This window comes from Protobothrops mucrosquamatus, unplaced genomic scaffold (genome assembly GCF_001527695.2).
Source record: "Protobothrops mucrosquamatus isolate PMUCROS unplaced genomic scaffold, P.Mucros_1.0 scaffold_222, whole genome shotgun sequence".
NCBI lineage: Eukaryota > Metazoa > Chordata > Lepidosauria > Squamata > Viperidae > Protobothrops > Protobothrops mucrosquamatus.
In genome coordinates, this window is record NW_015386298.1 from 385625 (window position 1) to 409948 (window position 24324).

The window sequence follows — 24324 nt, forward strand, 5'->3', positions numbered from 1 at the left end:
TCACTGAAGTAGTTTCCTAAGCTCGTCTAAATCCACAAAATCTCAACTAACACCCGCTTGATATTTTAAAAGGCTGTACTTATTTTTAAAATCTTAATAAAAATACAGTAGGCATAACCTCATTGCTGCTTGCAAAATGTTGTGACTGACTGTATAAAAAATCAGATGATGAGACACTGACATTAAATTGGAATATACCTGCAAAGAAAGAGCAGGTAGTTGTTCTGAGATACAAAAAAAATAAATATCATTGTTTGTCTTTTAATTCTCCTTTAAAGGCTAAATTTAAAAAGTTTAATTTAATTTTATACTAAAGCAAGATTGCAAAAACTCACCTATTTCCTTATTCTGGGGTGCTATTTTGAAAACTGAAATATAGTGTTGTATAAAGGAAAAATAATCAAGAACCTGATAGCAATTCAGATCAGGAGGGGCAAGCTCCATGTCTTGGCTGCTGGCTGGCAGGCCCCAGGAGGAGAGTCCTTTCTGCCATAGCATCTGTCCTCTGAGATACCATCCTTTTGGAGATTAGTTTATCCCAGGCATGTCAAACTCGCGATGTCACGTGACGTCGCGGGACGTATCGGAGCTTTTTCACCGTTGCCAGGAATGGGGTGGGTGCGGCTCCGGTATGATGAAACTGGCCCGTGGGCCGGCAGTTTAACACCCCTGGTTTATCCCATCCATGATAGCCTTCCATAAAGTTTTTAAGACTTAGATCTGTGTTTGAGCTCGGGATCCAGGTGTGTGATAGACCCTGGTTCTTGACTGTGTTGAGTGGTTGTTTTTGTAATATTTGCCAGCTGCTGCAGACTTTGCCCGTGTGCATGTTTTGGTATATATTTTTATCTTTTTTTATATTGTTAACTACCCAGAGTTGTTGAAATGGGCAGCCATATAAATCTAATAAGCAACTGAATAAATACAATAAATTAGATTTAATTCAAACTGAGTTCTATCTAGGTTTTCTTTTCCTTTTTGACCCCACATGCTTTTGCGCTGGCTTTATTGTTTGGAAAGTGGGAATTGGCACCGTTATTCAAAATTCAAGGACACTCTTCTGATCTGAAAGAAGTTGCTCACAAACAGATTTCAGATTTTGACCCTCAGTTAAAGACAGCAATCCCTTGAAGTTAATCTGTTTGGGTTCATATGCCAAGGACTAGAAGTCAATGAAGTTAAAGCCCCAAATAGAAAGGACATCTATGCTGTTTGTAGCATATCCCTTTTTCAGTTTTTGACATATTTCCTACCCATTCTCTCATTCTCTGACACCCTCATCTCTGTCCGTTCCAAGCAGCAAAACTCTTAGCTGGTCTCTCAGAAGAGGATTTTATACTGGGTTCATTTTAAGGAATTCGAAATAACACAACTTTAAAATTTGGTTTAATTCGGTTTTACAGGGGGGGATTGTATATATGCCTTTGTTTTAAATATGTTGTGAGCTGCCCTGAGTCCCATCGGGAGAAGGGCGGGATATAAATTAAAATAAATAAATAAATAAATAAATAAATAAATAAATAAATAAATAAATAAATAAATAAATAAAATTAATTCTTTGCTGGGCCCTTCTGACAGGAAGCAGAAGACTGCAGGCATTCTTAAGGACACAGGCTGTTCATCTCTGTTTTGCCTCCTATATTCTGGGAAGCCACCTTTAGACAGATGAAGCCTCAGACTAATTAATACATTCTTTGAATCTCTTCAGCTTTTCAGTATTAGTTCAGTTGTAAAGCTCATGAATAATATCCCCACTTCCTGCAACAGTACTATTTCTGGTGGTGTAATTGCTGCTAAATTACAAGACAACTTGCCAGCTCTGATTTAAAAACAAAAAAAACCAAACTGCTCTAAATATGTGCAGTTTTATATTTGAAATTCAACTGACAGCATCCTCGTGACTACAGGATTTGGTAGAATTGCTTCATGTTATCATGATAATAAACACATTTTGCTAGTAAGAAGATTTGAGAGACAAAGAGAGAAAAATAAATACAATAGTACTGATAATGTACTGATAGATGGTCCAGATGCCAATGAAGGATCTGGTGAAAGGATGCTGTGCCATGAGCCATAGGCCATTGATGCACAGAAAGGTCCAGAGATTGGATGCCGACTCAAGCATCCACTTTGCACTTTTCCAGGATTTCTTACTATTCCAGGTTTCCAAGTTTCCTTACTATTGAATTTTAATTGGGTTCTCACATCAGACTAAGCCACAGTTGGTTTTAACTCAATTTGTAGAATAAGTGCAACAGACAAGATTCAAATAATACATTGAGCAGTAAAGCATAGTTTTAAAAACACATTGGCTGGTTAATGAAACATGCTTAGCCAAATTGAAAAAAAAAGCCACATTATTGCTCAATATAATCAATGAATCCATCCTCTTCATTGAAGTTGTGGAGTGTAATCTACCATGGTGGCCCACTACAAGTTGGTAGTTGTTTTTTTTTAAAATTGAGCCAATCTAGGATTTCTACTGCAGCAACTTGAACTAGTATACCAAATTGACTCTCAAATAATGCTATTATTTAGTTTCAAGTAAATTGTTTAACAGCAACTCGCAATTTGTATACAGATACTTTTGAACTTAAAACCATTTGTTTCATGACATTTGAATTTACAGTGGCACTGAAAAAAGTGACTTACGACTTTTTTGCAGTTATGAACGTCATAGTGTCCCTGCAGCCGTATGGTCAAAATCCAGGCACTTGGCAATTAGTATGTATTTATAACAGTTGTGGCATCCCAGGGTCGCATTATCACCATTTATGACTTTCCCAGGGGGCTTTCAACATACAAAATCAGTAGGAAAAATTAGATTCACTTAATGACCACATGATTTACTTAACAACTGTGGCAAAAAGATCATAAAATCAGGCCTGACTCACTTAACAACTGCCTTGCTTAGAAACAGAAATTCTAGAGCAAATTGTGGTCATAATTGAGGACTACATCTATATGTTGTGTTTGTATATATGCAAATACATTTTCTTATTATTTGATAGTTTTATTTCTTATTTAATCAATTTATAGAGCTGCTTAGTTGACCTACAACTCAGGACAGTCTTCACAGATTAAAAACAGAACTGCAAAATGTTGCTTTTATCATTTTATTACTATAGGGATATAATTATTAAATAGGTAACACAATTTAATTTCTATTTTAGCATCTGTAGAATACTTATACTCTAGAATTAAGATGCCAGATAAATCACATAATAGGGAAATTGCATGATCTATTTAATAATTGCCTATATTAATTACTATTAATATTACCAATTGTATATTTATATTAATTCTATTGAATTTCTTTTCCTTCCCTGCCAAACTGCCCAAATGGGTGGACACGTAGTTGTTGTTGTTGTTTACTGTGTGGGATTTTCTTTTTAAAAAAAAACTTGCCAAGTTTGTATGTCCAATAGAGTTTGATAAAAATGGATTTTTTTCCCCTCTTGCTTTTTCTCTGCTTTCTTGTTTTACTATAAAAGAACTCACATTGCCATCTTGCTCAAAATATCCTCACTAGCTTATGCTAGAAGTGCAGGCAGGCTGCCCAGAAGTGAGCAGCTGCTGGTGGATTAGTTTCCAGTTTGCATACACTGGACTGTTTAAGGGAAAGCTGTACTTCTTTTCATTAGGAAGAAGAGCAAATCAGTGCTAATTTTAAATTGTTCTCGGCACAATACAAAATAATGAAAGAGGAAATGGCCATTTGATCTTCAGATGGATAATAAATTGTATCAAAGGTGGTATTGCTTTTTTACTAGTGTCATTGAAAACAGTTTCTAAGAGTAACAACTTACCAGGAACGGTCTTATAATCTGATTGTAAAGCAATTGCTCAAGTATTAATCTGCTTTCTAATGTTTAACATGCATTTTTGCTTTTATTTTGGTTAATTCGCTTAGTTTGTGTGATAGCCAGTGCTGGGTTAGGGCACTGGGTTAGAAACTGGGAGACTGTGAGTTCTAGATCCATTTTAGACAAAAAGTCAGTTGGTTGACCTTGAGCCAATCTCTCTCTCAGCTCTAGCAAGAAGGCAATGGCAAATTACTTCTGGAAAACCTTGCCAAGAAAATTTCAGGAATTAGTCCAACATTAATTCAAAGGCACAAAAAAAATCTTGTGAATAGGATAGTTTAATATGAATTAGGATTTACAACATCATCTTCCAACCCACATTGTAGTGATATTTTTATCATTCATTTATTTTACGGATATTGTGTGCCATCCCAGTCATTAGGACCCTTTGTACGATGCACCAAAATACCAAAAAAACAACCCCAAACTCCATAATATAGTCTCACTAGAACAAAAAAAATAACCAGAAACTACAATATTTTATGGGCCAATGGCCCTCTGAAATAGATGATTGTGGGACATCCTTGAATGAAAGGAAAATCAAGGCCATGCAGCATTTTTCAAAATGTGGATATATTACCAAGAAGATACAATGATTTGTGGATGAGCCTCCAGATACTGTGTAGATAATCACAGAGATGACCTTGGAGAAGGAATGAGACAGTTAGCAAAACATGCTTTAACCCTGAGAAAAAAAGTGAAAGAAAGGTAAAGTGACTCTGCTTAATTAAAAAAAGGAGGAAAAATGCTGCCAGGCTTTTAAAATTGTGTCACTATAGCCTGCCTCTTTAAAGGAATAATAGGGAATTATGGCTTGAGGGCGGGATGCAAACCATTGCCCTTCTCCCATGGCTTCCTTGCTGGGAAAAAAAGCAAAGGAACATCACATAGCTGTTTCCTCCCAGTAGCAATAATACTGAGCTTTGCAAACAAAAAACAAAAAAACCCTCCCTTCGCTTTCTCAGTCATCCTGTTTTCTTTTTTTGCTTAACCATTACTTTCATCTTCCATCCAGAGTAAGGAGCTTGAGGGCAAGGAGCAGGGCAAAGAGAAGCCCAGACATGGTAGCTGTTTCCTCTGCTTTTGCTGTTTGTATGACCCAGGTCCAAATAATCAGTGTTCTCCCAATGCATTTGGGCAATATAAGTTCAACATTTTCATAACCATTTTTACTAGAAATTGAATCCTTCAGACTGAGCTGTAATCATACTGTGAGATACACAATAAATGTACATGTTGTAATTTTTCATTTCTGCTTAAGGAATAGGCATGTAGAGGCACTTAGCTAAGGTACTTTTAGAAAAGAGATGTAGTAAGCTGGAGGAACAGAAAGGGACTATAAACACTGACTCAAAGCATACTTTTAGACTAGTGCACACTACTGTAGAATAGCATATAATTTATGAAAGACTATCCAATTTATCCAATTTGTATAAGGTTTATTCTTTATTCAAACTACCTAAAGTTAGTATTTCAAGGTATAACTATTATATGAACCAAAGAACCGCCATGTTTAACCGAAGCATGAACTCTGTTACATACAGTACATAGCTTCTGGATGAAAAACATGCACTCTTACAGGAAACATACATCATTTGTAATTGTTGCAATTATCCAGTTTAGGTAGACAGGCTCATCTTGTCGATGAGCTATATCAGTGGTAGCGAACCTATGGCACGGGTGCCAGAGGCGGCACTCAGAGCCCTCTCTGTGGGCACGCGTGCCGTCACCCCAGTCCTAGGCCTTCAGCTGGGTTTTATAAAACCTTTTCGCTTTAGGCCTCTGCCACCGTGTGCAAAAAAAAAAAAGGTTCAATCAGTCAATTTCAACTTCTTGTGGGAAAAAAAAGATCTTGCAAAGTTGGAATTGATTGAACTTTTTAGTCCCACCCAGTCTGCCGTTACCACAGCCACGCCCACCCAATGGGCCACGCCCACCCAATGGGCCACACCCAGCCAATGGGCCATACCCACCCGGCACTCGATGATCCATAAGTGGGTTTTGGGTTGCAGTTTGGGCACTCAGTCTCTAAAAGGTTCGCCATCACTGAGCTGTATCCTGAGTTAGCAGGATATCATGAATCATGCCACAGACAAGGACGGGGAGATAAGACAGGAACAAAGTGGTTTTTGATCATATAATTGCAGGGTCCGGTAACTTGTTGCTAGGCAGTCAGAAAGCATGGGACCAGTCCAGACCTATCAACTGGGTCTGGGGAGGATGGACCAGTGGCCGGTGATAGAAATGTATACTGTATAAACTGCTGAGATCTGTAAGTAAGGTGTGGCCTCTTGTGCATACAGAGATACTCCAGCCTTTGCAAACCTTTTAATAAAACTTTGGTTTGCTTTCCAATAACTTTGAAGTTGAATTTTATTCCTCACAATACTGATCTTCTAGGCTTAAGAGGAAGACACAAATAAGCCCTTATAGTATTGTTCAAATACTATATACTGTATAAACACATGCATATATATATATAAACATAGGAGAAATAAAATGTAGAGTAATCATAGTGGTGCCAATTGAGAGATAGCAATAGTAGATTATGACAGTAAATTCTAATAAATGTAACCTATTAAAGAAAAGCCTGGGTAGTGAGGTTTATCTGCTTGCTTTGCCCTTCCTAAGACAGCTACCTTTACTACATATATTTTTGTCTTGGGTTGGATTTTATGATGGTTTTATGATAATTTAATTTATGGAGATTTGAAAGTTTGGATAATATTCTTACAGAGTATCAAGCCTAAGATGGTATTCAAAACAGTAAAAATTAAAGAAAAAAGTTGTGAAAACTGTAGTTTCAAGTTATAAAAAATCCATCTAAAAAGACGAGAAGACATTGGTCAAAATCAAACTAGGAAAACATGTGGTAAGAATCAGAGGGATAGTTTATTACTATTACCTGATCTTCAGAAAGTCCTAACCCTCACACTCTCCAAAAAGGGCTTTATCTGAACTTAGTAAGTGACTATAATGGAGCCTGATGAAATGCAGGTTGTTAAGTGGAGCACAGGGTGCCTAAAGGGTGGGGGAGGCCTAGCACAGGGCGAGACCTGCCTGCCCTCACCTTCCAAAGATGCCTGTGCTCTGCTTCTCACTCCTTGGACCCCCACAGGCCTTTTCCCATTCCCATCAGATTCCCCCAGGCCTTAGGCCCGATTCTCACCCTACCAGGCCAAACAACATTCTCTTCACTTACCTTTTGAAGCGTTCTGAGTGTTGGAACAGATTGCTTCATTTCATATGGTGAGATTCTGGAAGTAGCTGCCGTGTTTCCAGCAGCCAAATTATATTTGGGTATCACTGCAAACCTCATTAAGGCAGCAAAATAAAGCACTTTGTTCTCGGGCTGCACAGTGGCAAATTGGAAGCAGCCACCATTTTGTTCCACTCACAAAATAATTGCTACTTTCAAGTCACCACCCTGCAACCTGGGGACAAACTGCTTTGTTTTGGTACCCTAAGAATGTCTGCACAACATTTCAGAAACTTTCTGCAGCATTCATATAAGGCCAGCAGTTTGGCGCTGCCATTTTGTCCACACCCACCCAAGCAGGCGGCACAAAATGGCAGCCATGTTTGAGTTGCTGTGCAGTCTAAGGGCACACGGCCTGCCCTCCTTTTCTAACATGAGATCCAGAGAGCTTCAAAAAGTAAATGAGGAGGAAGATGGCTGTGTGGAGTGCAGACTCAAGCACTGCAGGGGTAGGATGCGGTAAGAGACACAACGGGGGTTGCTGTAGCGTCCCTGTGGTCAGTCATAGGGTAAATGACCACAGAGGAAACTACAACTGTCATAACTTTGAAACAGGGTCATATGTAATTTGGAGGCATTTCTTGTAATTTTGAATGTACATTATGACATATCTCAAGGACTATCTATACTGTAAAACCTTGAATGATAGGTAGCTTCTGAGAGCCCCATCAAGTCACTCCCTTATCTTCAGAGCAAGCCTGATATAAAATAAATCATGATGATCAAGCCCTTAGAAAAACCAGTGTCTGTGAGAAAAAGCAGATCTGATGGAGTGGCCTTACTTGCTGACTGTATAAATCCAACCATATTAGAGATGACATCGGTGACAGACCAGTCTATGATGGCACCAAATTCTCAAGTCTTGTACCCAACAGTCTGCTGGATTTTGAGAATTATGGCAATTATTTAGCTATTCCCACGTTGAGAAACATTTAGGTGTTTGTCCCAAGTCATTCCTGCTTCATCAGTAGGGCAAAACTTTGGCAAATGCTGGTCTCACTCTTGTTTTTCCAAATAGTCAGAATTTTTGGCATAACTTTAGGAAAATAATGGAGACGGAGTAGAAACATTTTTATGACCAGACCCATAACATTTAGTTTTTTCTTTCCAATGGCATGGCTCTGCCAAAGCAATCAATCAATGATATTTATTGGATCAATGATCAGCAAAAATTTAAAAGAAAAGCAGAGTGAAGCAAATAAATAATATACTAACAACTAGCAGAATAAATAACAGAATATAACATTCACTCCTCTATTATTGTTAACACAGTTGTTACCTGGGTAATAAATCTAGAACATTAATAATTTAAAAATAAAAACATATATTCCCTACAATTTATTAGTTAAGATGTATCAAGCCAAATGTTTCAAATGTATCAGACTAAAAGCAACAGCAACCCTTGGAGGACTTTGCTAGCCAGCTGAGAAACTTAGCCTTCCTTTTTTTCTTTTTAAACTTTCAGTTTCTTTTCACCCAAAGGCAATTGACAGTTGCCAGATCAATAAATGGGTCTAGCGGGTTCAACGCCGGAATGCCACTGATAAATCTGGAGCGGCTCTAACCAAATCTTAATTCAAGTTATTGGTGTTAGGGAAAGGGGCATAAAAGTGCAAATCAAATACGAACTGCTGGGAACAAATCACTGAATGAATAATCCCCTTTGCTTCAACCCCATCCCTCCAAATCTGGCTGAGTTTGCTTTCTTTGCTCTTCTGGATTTATAGGCTGAGAGCTAATTTTAGCCCGAGAGGCGGATGGGGGAAGAAGACACGCTGCAAACTCAAACCGGAAGTCTTCCTGTCAACCAGGGAGCTGCCACTCTTAGACTTCATCCACTCGATGATGACGTACGTCTTTTCCAAACAAGGACGCTCAAGGAAACGAAAGAGAAAGTCGCAGATTCCCCAAGCGGGTGGGGGCTCCGCGCTCCACCACAAGGCACGTTCACGCGCCGGGAGCGTCACTGGACAGCCGACAGCTCAGTAAGGGCGGCAGCCCCGCCCGCTCGGCTCAGCCGGCAAAAAACCAGCGGAAGGAGTGGGCTGCGCCTGCGCGTGGAGAGAAACCCGGAAGCGGCTGAGTCGAAATAGTGAAGGCAAGTACAGCCCTTGGGAGGGGGAGGAGCAGTCGGAGTGGCAGCGTGGCCGGTTCCGGGGAAAGCTGAGCAGGTAATTCGGTGCCCCTTTTTCCTTGGTCTCCAACGCTTCCCGATCTTCTCTAACGAATGATATGAACAAAAACGAGAGACCCTCTTGGCATGTTTTATCTATCACACGAATAAGTGTTGGAAGTGCTGACACCCCATTAAGGGCATCGCAGTCGTTGCCATTGACAAAAAAAAGCTCCAGGTTTTGGTTTTTTTTCCCCCTTGGGCGATCTTGAGAGTCCATTGCTCCGTCCCCTGCTAGCCTGACTAACTAGACAAGATTCTGGGAAATTAAGCCTGGCTGAACTCATACAGCCTCGTCTCAAAAGAGTGGGTTCGGGGGGGGGGTGTCTTACTATTGGGGGTGGGTGTCTTGAGCTGCCCACAATTCTAAAAAGTTAGTAGAAATTTTAATTTGGTACTAATTGTGTCTTGGAAGTTTATGCTCTGCTGATGAGAAAAGGACTTTGCTCTTGGGTTAGAATCACAGCTGCGTATTATGTGTCAGGCTTATGCTGATAGGGAAACAAGGCCTGCTGGTCTTATTTCCAAAGCAGTGTCCATTGCTGAAGATCTTTTATGGCAGGGGTTCTCAACCTTGGCAACTTTAAGACTTGTGGACTTCAATTCCCAGAATTCCTCAGCCAGCAAAGCTGGCTGAGGAATTCTGGGAGTTGAAGTCCACAAGTCTTAAAGTTGCCAAGGTTGAGAACCCCTGTTTTATGGGTTATCACTTCCCTTATAGGAGTAAAAGAATTTGCTGAGTTGTAGGACCTTGAGAAACTGATATTGAGGGAAATATTCATATTCTGTTATTACAACATATCTCAATAAAAATGTAGTCTTAGTCTTCCTGTGGAGTTAATTTTCTGGTCTGATCTATCCCAAAGGACTGAAATGAATAGACTTTGGAATTTATATTTTGCTAACTTGGAGACAAGCTTCCTGGAACAGGCTACCAGCTCTGCCAATTAAAAGATAGTATGCAGCTTTTTGAAAAGAAATGTGTATGTCTCAGCAAATGGCAGCATCTCCTGACCTTACCTGGGTATGCTAGAAAGAGGTCTAAACATCTCTGAATGCATTTAGACAAACTTTTAAAATACAGTCACTTGCTTATTTATATAAGCAACCCATGGCTGGGAGGACAGCTGTCATAGCCAAAAATAAAAATAACTCAGTGACTTCTCAAACTAGCATATATTATTAAAATATTTTAATAAATTCCTATTAAATAGATTCCTCTGCATCAATATCAAAAGCTTCTGTAATCTCAGTTGGCTATAAGTAATACTGTGGGCTGTCTAGAAACTGGGAAAAATACAAGTCAAATTATATTAAATTGAGTGGGACAATTTTCAGTTTTTATATATATGCCATCAGCTGTAAGACAGTGACTTTATGCTGTGAAATTCAAAGCAATAAGAAAGCTAGAGAAAAGTTCTGTCATCATTAACTTGGTAGATTATTTTCTGAAGAGAAGAGAGAAGAGGAGAGACCAAGTTAATTTATGTCTTGTTAGGCCATTGTTTAATGTGATGTTTAGGTTGTCATTAACCATTTATTTTATGTATGTATTTATATGTCCACACAATTAAACTATGTGACTCTCAGTGGCATCCCAAAAAAAAGAAAAACATAGTTAATACAAAATGGCATAACTCATTAAACATGCTAAACACTAACATCACAAACAGAACTGGAAACTTTTGCAATTTACCCACTGGGGACTCACGTCGATCTGACCTCAAAGACTGGATGAACATCCAAGTCTTAATTGCCCCACTGTAGAGTTGGGGCCTATTCTATTAAATCACTCTGATAAAAACAATCCTCTTATTCATTATTCTAGATCATGGTAAATTTGGGGAAAGCAAAACCTCTCTTTGGCCATGGTATTTTTAAAAAATAGTATTTTATTTGATATACCATTACACATTTACATCTAAACACAATACATATTTTTGCAAATTGCGTAATAGCATTAGGATTAATAGCACCTTAAATCATTTTTAAACTATATCCATTTATAATTATAAATAACCTGCTGCAAAGATTTCTTTAAAGTGAAAAGAATAAACAAAATCAACATCACATGGCATGTTTGATGTTTCTAATACAGTAAAGGCCTACCAAAATAGATATTTATGCAGATAAAGTCAACTTCTAGATTCATATGCTGAGATATAATGTGGTTTGTTAGTTTCTAATTAGCAAAACATAGGAGCTAAGTTTTACTGTTTATAGTAATTAAAGTTTCCTATCGTTGGCCTACTGGAAATGAAATTATGAAAATGCACATTTCTTCCTTTTTGCCTAGCATAAATTCTTCATCATTAGACGTATTTTTTTCAGAATTAAATTATAAAAAGCTGACTAGTTAATATAAGCATTTATTATTTATTTATTTATCAATTTGTATGCTGCCTCAATTATAAAATGACTCTAGATGGCTTATGCAATAGGACTAAACTTCAAATAAATTCTAAGTAAAAGCAAACAAAAGAATCCCCCAAAAGTATGTGGAACACATTGGAGAGCATAATAACAAAACATAATATCCCTTGCCAAATGAACATTGGGCAATAGACACTTCATTCCACCTCAGGATGAATAAGGGTAAGATGGGTTTTTATGTCTTTATGGAAGCTAAAGGAGGTCAGGCCCATATGGGATGCAGGAGTATGCTGAATAACCCAGCTACTGGAAAGCTGACAGTACTTTACAGCTGAAATGTACCATCTCTTTCAGATCTTACTACTTGGACAGAAAAACGGGAAAGATAGTTCAGTAGACAACAAGATGTAGTAAAATAAACTATGCTTTGAACATTATAGAATAATCTCATAGGACAAGTAAGATAGTAACTGTTTAATCTGAGAGTACTAAATAATAAGACTGATTTCTCATATTATATTATACTCATACAATGTTAAACTATGGATTTTTTATAATGGCTCATTGAATAAATCATGGTTGGGTTCAAACAACAAGTCATATAGCATAATATATTAAAAAGGAATAAATTCATATTCAGGTTAAGCCAAAATTAACTCCCATTACACATTACAGATTAATTCATTAAGCTAACTACGAAGAAATTGAAACTTTGTATCAAAGGAGATGTACTTCTTAGCCTGAATTCTATTTTGCCTAATGTAGTTTTCTGAATTTGCATTGATTCATTGTTTTTCCTCTCTACCTCTGTTTTTGTTTTTACCTGAAAGAATAATGAATCGTTAAAAAAAAAAGTTATATTTCTTTAAGCTGCTACCAATCATTGCAGAATGTGACGAGTACTTTATGATGTCAGTCTTTGGAAACATCTGTACCAGAACATCAAAAGCTATTCTTCCTATCTGTTTCTTTTTATAGGAGGGGATGAATTAATTATAGACTGTGATATCATTCATTATAGTTCTGAAATGTGAATGTTAGTGAGCTATCAATAGGGACAGTGTCCTCTGAAAAACTCAGCTGGTGCTTTAAATAACTTGTAAATATGTCTTGACTTAGACAATGTCTTACCTTGTTATATAATAATTCAAATGTTAACAATGTTTTCTTATATGTCAGTTCAGTAAGGCATAATCAAGATAAGTAATGTCCCCAAGGATATATATTTAGTTATTGATAAATATAACCTAGTTATTGATATAGTATAAGACACCAAACATTTCCTTCCTTTCTTAATGAATATCTGATTTTTCTATTAAATAGAAGTAGATAGATTAAGAAACAATAATATTATTGGCAGTCTTTGCTTCAGGTAACACATTCAGATTCCACACTACATAACAGGAAATAGAAGATGGAAAAATATATTCTAGTGAGCGATAACTCTTCCAGTTATGGATTGTAATTCCAAGCATAAATTATTGGGTCAAATGTGCTAGCACGAATTGACCTAGAAAACACACAATCAGGATATTAGCCAGCTATAAGGAACATATTTAGAACATATAAATTATATGACATAGAATATGAGGAGAGTTATGAGAAGAGACAGGAGACACTGAAAACAGAACTGCAATGCCCATGTTATCAACCCAACCCCAATCAACCCCAATCAAAGATGATTGATGAAAGCCTCAAGAAGCAGAAAGTGGCAATTGAATGCAGGGTTTCATTATCAAGCAATAATGAATAAGGAAGATACCTCAGCCAAAAATCTGAACAAGTAGAGGAAAATAATAGGAAAAAAGGAAAAACTAGAGATATTTGTAAGAAAGTCAGAAAACATGCAGGGCAATTGACAGCTAAGGTACAAATAGCCAGGAGTAATCAGGGAAGAAATTTAATAGAATAAGTGAGGTTACAGAAAGCTGGAAAGGCTATAGTAAAACCTCTTAAACTAGCATTATGAAATTTGAGAAATATTGTAATGAAGGAATATACAAGAATCAGCTCTGCTAGCAATTAGGTTCAAGAGTTATCAAATAGAAGAGTATCGGATGCAGTGTATTTAAAGTTCCTCCAGAAGGGAAAACATTCAGTATATCAGTCCTGCTGACTATTTAAATTACATATTGTGGGGAGGAAAAAATAAACTGCTTCATTACAGGGGTTTTTTTTTCCCCAATTTGTTTTTGTTTGGTTTTGCTTTGAAAAAGTAAAAGTAGGCATGCTGCGTAGCTGTATTGGAGTCATTCAAACCCAGACTTTTATTTTATCTTGTTCATTTTCAGGACCTCACAAATTGGAAATGAATTTAATGTACCTTCATATGGATCACTGAATGGATAATAAATGGCCCTTCCTCGCTTAACAGGAGCTCTCCGTTCCTTTTCAAATGTCACTAAACAAGAAGATTATAGTGAAGAATCTGCTGACCTAACAGTAAGTTATTTGCATGAATGTTAAGCACAGAAAGGATTTTAACATGTTGACTGAGTTAAAATATATATAAAATGTCAGTAACATTGTCACAAAGTGTAGATCTGTTCCATATGTTGGATTAGAGGTTTCTTCTAGAAACTAGTTAAATTCATAAATTCCACGCTATGTTTCCTCTTATTGGCAGCAATGGGCATTTTAGGGGATGGGCTGCCAGTATCCAACAAGTTGATCTAAAACTCAGTGTCTGTTTTACCATAGGACCATGATTTCATAGATTACTTGTATATCATTGCATAAATATCTGCAATTAGTGTATTTGCATACATTATAATTATTAATGTAATTGTAATTATGTAAATTTATACAAATGATGTCAATTTGCGGAATATTATATTGCCATATGAGCACCATTGCCAATTACCTCAGTAGTTTGGAGAGCTTTGGAAGCAACAGACTTTGTTACTTGAAAATTACTTATGAACTAAAATGTCAATTCCTTCTAAAGTCAACTGAACAGGAATACGTTACATTGAGGTTTTATTGTATGTTGCTATGTTTCTGTTATCCTGTAAGCAAAGTTCTAAATGGCTTCATCAGAAATTGTTGATATAATAATTAGGGACTAGATTATTTTTTCATTTTTCTCCACGCTTCATTCCAAAGACTGATTGTGAGCTGTGTATTGATATATTAATTTTCTTTTTTTACAAGTACAAAATTTCTGCTGCTTTTTATGAGTACAAAATTTCTGCTGATTAGATAAACTTCTCTCCAGTTACCAATATTTATGAAATAGGAGGCAAGGTAGAATAGTGTCATCGCTTTAAATACAAAACAAAATTGCTCCAATCAGTTACATCTCTCATTTAAAAGAAAGAAATTGGCACTTCTCAGTTTGATACTAAGATGCTATCAACACCCACACATACTCAAGCTCTTTAGGACTGATCCTGATTTCCATTATGTCAGTATAACTCACAGTAGCTCTACCGATCTTACTTTTTATTCCAGTGGAGTTTTTTTTATCACTGTAACTAGAAAGGCAATTTGGCCCTTTCTGTGTCATTTGAAGTAGTATACAACTAAATGAGCCATTAAAAGAGAATCCATTCACTGAAGCAAGCATCAACAACAACTAATATAGCATAAATTGAAGGGACATACGGTATAGCACTCTAATGCATTTTTCTTAAATAATCGCTTGATGGATGTGAAAGACGAGTTTGAATACTTGTTATATTTAATAATCTGGATGTACTGCCATTCTAGCTTGCCACTGCTTTCAGTATAACTGGCATGGCATTAGATAGGTCCATGATAAAATTGTATTTGTGCTGATACATTTGTATGTATTCATGTTCTATTTCCTTTGGAACCTTGTTTTTTGGAAAAATAATAAAAAAAACAGTGGTGGAAAGGAGGATAGGAAAGGGAAAATTAAAAATATCACTGGAAATTGCAATTCTGGGATATTCTATATCTACGGTATATCTATCGGCTTCTATCTATCTACCTACCTACCTATCAGTGGGAGGAACTATTTCATGCATTTGAATCTGGAAAAGTGGGGAATAGAATAGATTAGATGGTAGGCAACCCTAAGCTTTAGCACTAGTATTTTTAAAAGGAAATATGACCTGTTTTAGTTTATATGGTGCCTGCCTCTCTATTTCTTGTATTTATGTAACAAAGAGCATAGTTTTGGTTTCAAGCCTTTTCTTAGCATTTTTATCATGTGGTATTTGTAGCAGGAAATACGAATATTTCATAACTCTCCTATAGTCTCTCTTTTAGAAGTCATTACTTTAAAAAAATTGACATATATTATACAATTCACCCTGAATATCTTGAAACAAGGGCATCAGATGTTAAACGGCAGCAGAATTAAGTGTGTACATAGGCTTCTTCATAACTTAGTTACATAGGTGTAAAGCAGACATCCTGCACTTGTTATAACTACCAGACTTTCAAGATTTTTTTTGGAGGGGGTGGGCAGGAAGGGGTTGCATGCCTAATGGCTAATTTGAATTTGTCTCGCATAATATGTGAAATTAAACAGGTTCCTCTCAGAAATGGTGCTTGGATCTGTTGCATATACTGTAAGGTAATGAGCCTGATTCAGGAACTCTAGTTTGCTTTCATGGTGTTTCCATGGGTAAAAAATTCCCTATTAATGTCATTGTCAATTCCATTTATGAGGCAGATATTTTATTGAGATGAGTGCATTTTTGTTAAAGAGAAGGTGCAATTCGGTTTCTAAATTTTTAAGTTTTACCTTATTCTAAGTGATTCAAACAATGGTACTGTTGTCTTTAACATATGAATGCAATCTTTTCCACTTATAATTTTCATTTTTGCCAAGAAACCTAACAGGGTGTATATTTTGAAGTGTGGTAAAAACTTGCATCTGTCACTTTACTTAAATGAAGATCAATGGATTTAAAGAAAGGCTGACTATTGACTGAATTATTGTGTTCAGGATAAAAGATCCAAGTTACAAGAACAGCTGTGCAGTTCGGATCTCACTTGGAAGAAAATAGTAACATTTGTTGATGAAAACATTACTAAGGGAGAGCAGCAATCTGTACATGGCGATTTAAGGACACTTTTTCATGCTGCCAAACAAATAGGTAAGTAGGGTTTTGAAGTGGATACAATAGCAATAGGTAGTTGACCCTTGATTTAGGTAGGGATGGAAACTTTATTTATTTATTAAGAAAATGTAGATGCCCAACTCAATGACTCTGGCAGACTTAAAAAGATAAAACCCCAATACAAAAGTCAATAATTCCCCACCCTCCTGATGACAACAATTAGACTAACCATTTGATGGGCTCCATGTAATTCTGGCCCATTGTGAGAACCATGTCTTCAGGACCTTGTGAAAGAGTGTCAAACTGGGATTGGCGAGCACATTTGTCAAATTGGGATTGGAGAGCACATTTGATTTGGCCATTCTGGGCACAATCTAGAAATTCCCACCACATTTTGTCTCTAGAGGTAGACTATTTTGTAAGAAAATAAACTATTTTAATCTGATTCATTCCGTTTTCATGTTTTAAAATGTCCTTGTCTGGCACTGCTGTGAGATGTCCACTTGTCTGAAATGATATAGGGACTCCTGCTTGAGCAGGGGGCTAGACTAGAAGACCTCCAAGGTCCCTTCCAGCTCTATTCTGATTATTTATTATTATGTTTATACAGAAAAACATCACCTAAGTAAAATCCCATCAAATTTAATTGTCCTATGAATAGCTAATTCATCAACTTGTCATTTTTTTCTCCTGTCGTTTTGTTTCCCTGCGTCCAGTGGGATCTGAGAATGGAGAAGAAGCAATTGAAAGTGGTGCTAGCTTCCTTTTTAAAACGCTTTACACTAAAGACTGTATTGGTCGTGATGAAACTGAAGCCATTAAGCAGGTCTTTGGACCCTTTCCCTCTTCCTCTGCCACTGCGGCCTGTGATGCCACCTGTCGGATCGTTTCACATTTTACCGAAGAACAGCTTGCTGATCTCCTGCAGAGTTCTGAAGAGTTAAACAGTGACCCAAAGTTGTCCTTTGGCAGAAATATTGCATTTTCTTTTGACATGCACGATTTGGACGACTTTGAAGAATTGCTGCTAAACGGTGAAGTGGACGATCAGAAAGTCATTAGCTTGGATTATGAGAAAATTTTTAATAACCAGTTTGAACATTATCCAAATAGCTGTGGGGAAAATTCTGATGCAAAGTCTTCTGGGAGAGTAGATGACACTTTCCTGTGGTGTGAAGTTGGGAAGTATCTGAATGATTCCTTACAAGGAAATACCCAGGGCCCAACAATGGAACATCTTTGCTGTACTTTGTATGAGATGCTTGCCTCCCATAAAAGTGGTGATGAGCTTCAGAATGAGGTAGGGGTGCACTTAATGCTCTTCCGTGGTCAATATAACAAGCATAAGTGGTTCAAATCTAATGTTTGGATAATAGCTATTTGCACACTAGGGTTTCCTTCTCCCACAATTAGCCTCTGCAAAAGCTTTGTATGTTTTCGCTCAAAGTGAAAATAGCTTGAAGGTGATCTTGGCGGCTAGCATCAGGCAGCTTTGGAGGAATGCATGACATTTGTTCCTTTTTTGTTCCTTTGTTTTGAATGCAAATGAAGTGACATTTTGAACCAACGGAAGATGGTAATGTGATGCATTGATATGAGAAAAATAATTTCACACCAAACTTGATCTTGAGTTTGTTATTCCTGTCGTGTATGTCATTTAGCTGATTGCATAAGAAAAAGCGGTCTTGGATTTAATTATCACACAGTTGCTCTGCAGAAACTTTCTGTGCTGTAAATCGACTACCCATACTTGGAAGAACCTTAGAAGCTGGGTGGGTAAAGCAGTGACCTGAAAGGAAAAAATTGAGTAATCTTCATTGCACATGAAGCACTTGGTCCTTAGAACAGCAAGGATGCAATCCGTTCCAGATATAAACCTGGGGTTTAGAGTTAAGTGGACTCAATACAGGTTGGGTTGAGAGCATGTCAAGGTAAAATGAGGCTTACAGTAGAATGTAGATTGGACCAAATTATTAAGTTTATTATATTTGCTGATTATAAAACCCAAAACCAAATAGCTGAATAAGGGCAATCATCCATTTACAACCGTTCATTTAGTGATCGTTCAAAGTTAATATGGCCCTGAAAAAAGTGACATGAGCGTTTTTCACATCGCCGTTGCAGCATCCCCCGTGGTCATATGATCAAAATCCAGATGCTTGGCAAGTGGTTCATATTTACGACGGTTGCAGTATCCTGGTGTCATGTGATTAGCTTTTGCGACCTTTTGACAAGCCAAAGGTCAGTGGGCAAGCTAGGTTCACTTTATACAACCATGTTGCTAATTTAACAAATGCAATGATTCACATCAACTGTGGCAAGAAAAGTCATAAAAGCTCAATTAACACGTTTCACTTAGCGACCTAAATTTTGGGCTCAGCTGTGGTTGTAACCCGAGGACCACCTGTATAACATTCATTGCGAGTTAAATGGGGAATCTAAAGCAGAGTTGGTGAACTTGACAGACGTGGGATCGCTCTTGGCTTTTCAATGACAGGTCAACAGCCACTTTCAGACTAGGCCAGAACAAAGTCATTAGCAAGATCTCTCCATTTCTTCGACTTTCTCTTCACAAAGTGCAAGATTTATTGGAAGGAAGATTTGGTAGCCAGCACAGTTATTTATTTATATCTTGCCTTGCCTGCTAGATAGTAAATTTAAGGCCACTATCAACAGTAATAAAATACATTATTCTTTTAAGAAAATAATCAGTTAAAGCTAATTCTATTTACATATCAGTTTAAATGCCCAAAATCTGTCTGAAAATGATTATATTAGGTTGGCTACTTTGTGTTGTAAAAATGTTTTCCAGTGATAAATTGAGAATGAGAACATTCTCTTTAACTTTTATTTTATTTTTTTTGCTCAGTTCATACTATATGTAGAAGCTTGTATTTGTGTATTATTTCATTTCTTATTATGTAAAAGACTTGAATGTCCTATGAGGAATCACAGCACCCTGGCAGAAACGTATCTAAATTATATAGATGACTATTAGGCTGAATATCCTGCTTTTTTGTTGTTTTGGGGAGATTAATCCTTTTTTTCAACTTACAGATATGTTATTCTAGCACCCTCTGCTGGAGCTGTGTGATAAATCAATATTCTGTTAGCAAGAGAAGAGAAAAAAGTCTTTTCAAATATCTCTTAGTTTGAACTACCATGACATGCATAAAAGTTTTTACATGCAAGAGCTCAAAAGACCTTTTTACCACCTCCTCCCCACCTGGATGTTGAGGTTGAGGTTCCTGTTGAATTTCTTAAACAAACTATAATGTCTGAATTTGGATTTTGGTTTTGTTATAAAAATCCCCAGAGTAAAATTACACGTGCAACCGGGTTGGTTTGCATGCAGCTGTCACTGATTTGATGTTTTTGTGATAGGTATTTTATCTGTTGTACAGGTAATCCTTGACTTACGATCATTTGTTTAGTGACCATTTAAAGTTATAATGTCACTGAAAAAAGTGACTTATGACTGTTTTTCACACTTATGGCCACTGTGGCATCCCCATAATCATGTGATCAAAATTCAGGCACTTGGCAACTGGCATGTAATTATGACAGTTGTAGTGTCCCGGGCTCATGTCATTACTTTTTGTAACCTGAGAAAGTCAATGGGAAAAATCAAATTCACTTAACAACTGTGTTACCAACTTAACAATTGAAGTGGTTCACTTAATAACGGTAGCAAGAAAGGTCATAAAATAGGGTAAAACTCACTTAACAACTATCTTGCTTAGTAACGGAAATTTGTGGTTGTGGTTGTAAGTCGTTGACTACCTGTACAGTATTTAGTTTAAATGTATAGCTCTGGAAAACTTTTATTTTGAACAGTGATTTATAACGTCTTTAAAAATGATGTAGTAGTGGGCAAGTGCAAAACCTCCAGTGTGGGTACTCTTGCTCTCCCCACTTCTGCTTATCAACAGGAGAAGAAATGAACACATTTTGGTTATTCCACTTGTAATCTTGTTAACATGAACTAGGAACCCTGGGTAAAAATTCTTTAGGCAATTGCTAAAAGATGGTTACTTCAAGAAGCGGACTATAAATTATCTGGTTGTCTTTCATTCGGGATTCAGGCCTACGTAGGGGATGGAAGTGGTCATGCTTTTGGATAATCTCTGGCGAGGATTAGACGAGAGATGTGCATCCATCCTTGCCCTAATTGACTTCTACAGCTTTCAATACGATAAATCACGAAAGTCTCCTGAATAAGCTCAGAAGATTGGAGCTGGGTAGCATGTGCCATGCTGGTCCCCCTCCTTTCTCTGGGAACAATTCCAAGTGATTGGGGATGAGAGGTCTTGCTCTCACCACATGCTATGTGAGGTACCACAGATTTTGGTACTCTAACCCATCCTATTTATGTGCGACCGCTGGATAAACTCCTCCTTCACTATGGGATGAGGTATCATCAGTATGCTGATGATACTCAGTTATACATTTCTGCTCCAGACAAATTAAGTGATGCTGCAAATGTCTTATCCTGGTGCTGTGAATGTCTGGATGGGGTACAGCAGACTTCAATTGAACCCTGGAAAGACCCAGTAGCTTTGGATGTTAGTGCCTTCTGTTCTAGGACTCTGCCATCTTTTGTGCTGGAATGGGATTATATAGACCCAGGCAAACCTGGTACACAACCTTGGGATCCTCCTGCACTCATGACTCTTGCTCAAAGTCCAAGTGGTGCTCATGGCTTTGCACAGTTTCCTATTGTGTGCTAATTGCAGCTGTTCCTAGATCAAGGGACTTTACTCAATTTCGCTCATGCTCTAGTGATCTTTTCTTTGCATTTCTGTAATATGCTCTACATGGGGATACCTTGGAAGCTTCTGCAAAAATGCAGTGGCGCAGGCATTTATGTGTGCCCCTAGAACTGTACACATTATACCATTGCTCTTTCAGCTGCCTTGGTTTCTGGTTTGATTCCAGGTCCAATTCAAGTGCTGTTTTTAACCTTTAAAGCACTTCATAGCATTGGGCCAGGTTATCTGCTTCTTTCTCATCGCATTTTCTCACCCCAACAGATCTGGCAAAGAAGGCATGCTGTGAGTCCTGTCTGCCAGGAAATTATATTTTGCAGGTCCCAGGAGGTGGGCCTTCTGTGTTGTAGCACTCACTTTTCTCCCCCCACCCCCAAAGTGAGATTAGTCCCATCCCTCTCAATATCCCACACGTCCCTCAATCAGGTCAGGGGCACTGAGGAAATTTTGCAATGGCTCCCTTGCTGTGGTTAGTATCATCCTCTTCTGTTTTGTGTGCTTTTTTATAGTTATTTTTCAATTGTGACTTTTTATGTTTTTTTTAAATTAAGGGTGAGATGGGTAGCTACACAAATATGTAAAATAAATAAATACGATTTATTGGATACATCAGTGTATGATACAAGCCAAGAATTAAGAAAAAGGAAATGAATTATAATTTCTTCCTCCACTTAGTCATGAGGAAAGAATAAAAAGCTGGATTTTGAGTATTCCACGGAAGCTTAACCAAGTAACAGAATAACAGAGTTGGAGGTCTTCTAGTCCAGGGGTCCCCAACCCCCGGTCTGTGGACCAGTACTGCATCGCGGTATGTCAGCAACCGGTCCACACAAACAAGAAAAGCCCCATCCACAGGATGCAGGCAGCACACAAACCACGCCCCCTCCGGTCCGCGGAAAACTCTCCATGTAACCAGTCCCTGGTGCCCAAAAGGTTGTGGCCCTCTGTTCTAGTCAATCCCCTTGCTCAGGCAGGAAACCCTATACCATTTCAGATAGCTGGTTGTCCAATCTCTTCTTAAATGCTTCCAGTGTTGGAGCATTCAACATTATAGAAGCTCATTCCAATCCAGCATGGCTATAAATTGTAAGTTACTTTTAAATGTGAGCCAGACCACTGCAACATGTAATCTGACATATAATATGACAGTGCCTTGATTTGGAAAATTGAATTGCTACTCTGTGGTTGAACCAAGCTGATTTGATCCATTCATTCTGTTAGAAACAGAATGCCTTGTGCTTTTAAGCCACTTTTAGCATTCAGATCAAAGCAGCATAGCCCCATTTCAGTATTAACATGTTCTTTGAAGCTCCAAAGAGCTGTAGTTCAATGCTGGTTTTAAAAGTATTGATGTGCCTCATCGTACCTTTTCCATTTATATTCTTTAATTAACTTTTTCTGCAACACTACGCAGTCCAGGAACTCAAACTAATTGCCTTTGGCATTGGAGGGACCATCTTATTCAATATACCTTCAAAGTGTATTATTTTAAATAGAGTACGGTAACCCTTATAAAATCATCCCTGGAAGAAAAGGCAATCCAGTGCCCTCAAAGTATTTGGGGGACTTTTTAAATCTTTTGCTTCATCGACAGAAGCTGCTGCAGGTTGAAATTCAAATTATTTGAAAGGACCCAGTTTGTATAGTTGTACTTTTTTACAGCATTAACCACAGACTGTTTTTCCTTCTTGGCTTGGGTAGAATTCTCAAGTGGCATTATGCACATCCACTTTGGATGGCAGCTATTTCTTCATGTTTTCCAGTTATGCTGCTTGGTGACACATTCTAAAATCTCTTATTGTGATGACTTCCATTTAGTTTTCTCTTTGCTCGTTTGTTTCCATTAGCTTTTTCCCTGTCCTCTATGTGTGTTATACTCAGAGTCCATGTAGCAGGATCCACCTATCTTGGAACACTTACATTTGCCTTCATTCACGACTCCATATAGCAATTAAATTTTTGAATTTGGACCTTGATGGAGAGGTCCTAGGCTTCTGTTCATTTGACTACAGAGCTAAGCTGTATGCAGATTTTACTAATAGATGCCGAATTATCTTCTGGCCATCCCTGTACCAGGAGATGAATAACTGTTCTTTAGAAAGTAAGAATTTCAATAGTTTATGTAAGATGCTTTCCTTTCAACCTAACTTGTGACTTTTGAGTGTTTTAAATTTGGGATCCTAGACAGTAAGGACTAATACGCTTTTGAATACTTTCCTGGCTTACCAATTTATTCGTTATTAAAAAAACAAACCAGCGGAAGACATCAGCATCACGTATAATTCCAGAAAGTTTCAAGAACTAAATGAAGCTTGTTGTTAAAGGTCTCTTTCAAAAGGGAAATAAAAAGCACCTCTCTTCCCAACTTTTTCTGTACAGGGTTCTTTGTCAAGCACAAAAATCTAGCATGTGCTTTTGTTTACAGTAGCAGGAAAATGGAGTCTTAATTGTTGCAAACCAGATGCTTCCAAATCTTCCTTTCTAGTCCACCCATGTTCCCTGCTGGCACATTTGTCTCTAACGGCATCCCCGACTTGACTTTTTCATATATTAGCTGTTGCCCTTTCCCTCTCCCTTTAGATGAATCAACATCCAAATCTCCCAGATGCCTTCCAGCTGCTGCTTTTCTTCTTTGCTGAAATAGGACCAAAATTTGCTTTCAGAGCGCTTCTATTGCAGCTGCTTCTTTCCTAACTAACATAGGCAGTGCTTCTGAGCTGCTATGTAATCAATTGGTTTCTTTTGAAATGGGAAACGGCTCCAGCAAAACTTTGTCTGAAAGTCGATCTTGTAAAAGTAATGTAATAATAATAATAAAATAAACTAATTTGACTCGTGGTTTTTTTTT

The 24324-nt window shown here is 37.6% G+C and overlaps 1 protein-coding gene across 1 annotated transcript in view; it reads left to right on the forward strand.

Moving 5' to 3' along the window:
• Positions 1-9240: 9240 nt before the first annotated feature.
• LOC107298797 (activating signal cointegrator 1 complex subunit 3) overlaps positions 9241-24324 on the forward strand; it is a gene marked incomplete at its 3' end in the record, with an annotated part of 16372 nt that continues 1288 nt past the window's right edge. The window contains exons 1-4 of the mRNA XM_015828161.1: positions 9241-9296; positions 13963-14113; positions 16593-16743; positions 17424-18007. Coding sequence (XP_015683647.1) covers positions 14024-14113; positions 16593-16743; positions 17424-18007 — 825 coding nt within the window. The remainder of the gene's footprint in view (positions 9297-13962; positions 14114-16592; positions 16744-17423; positions 18008-24324) is intronic.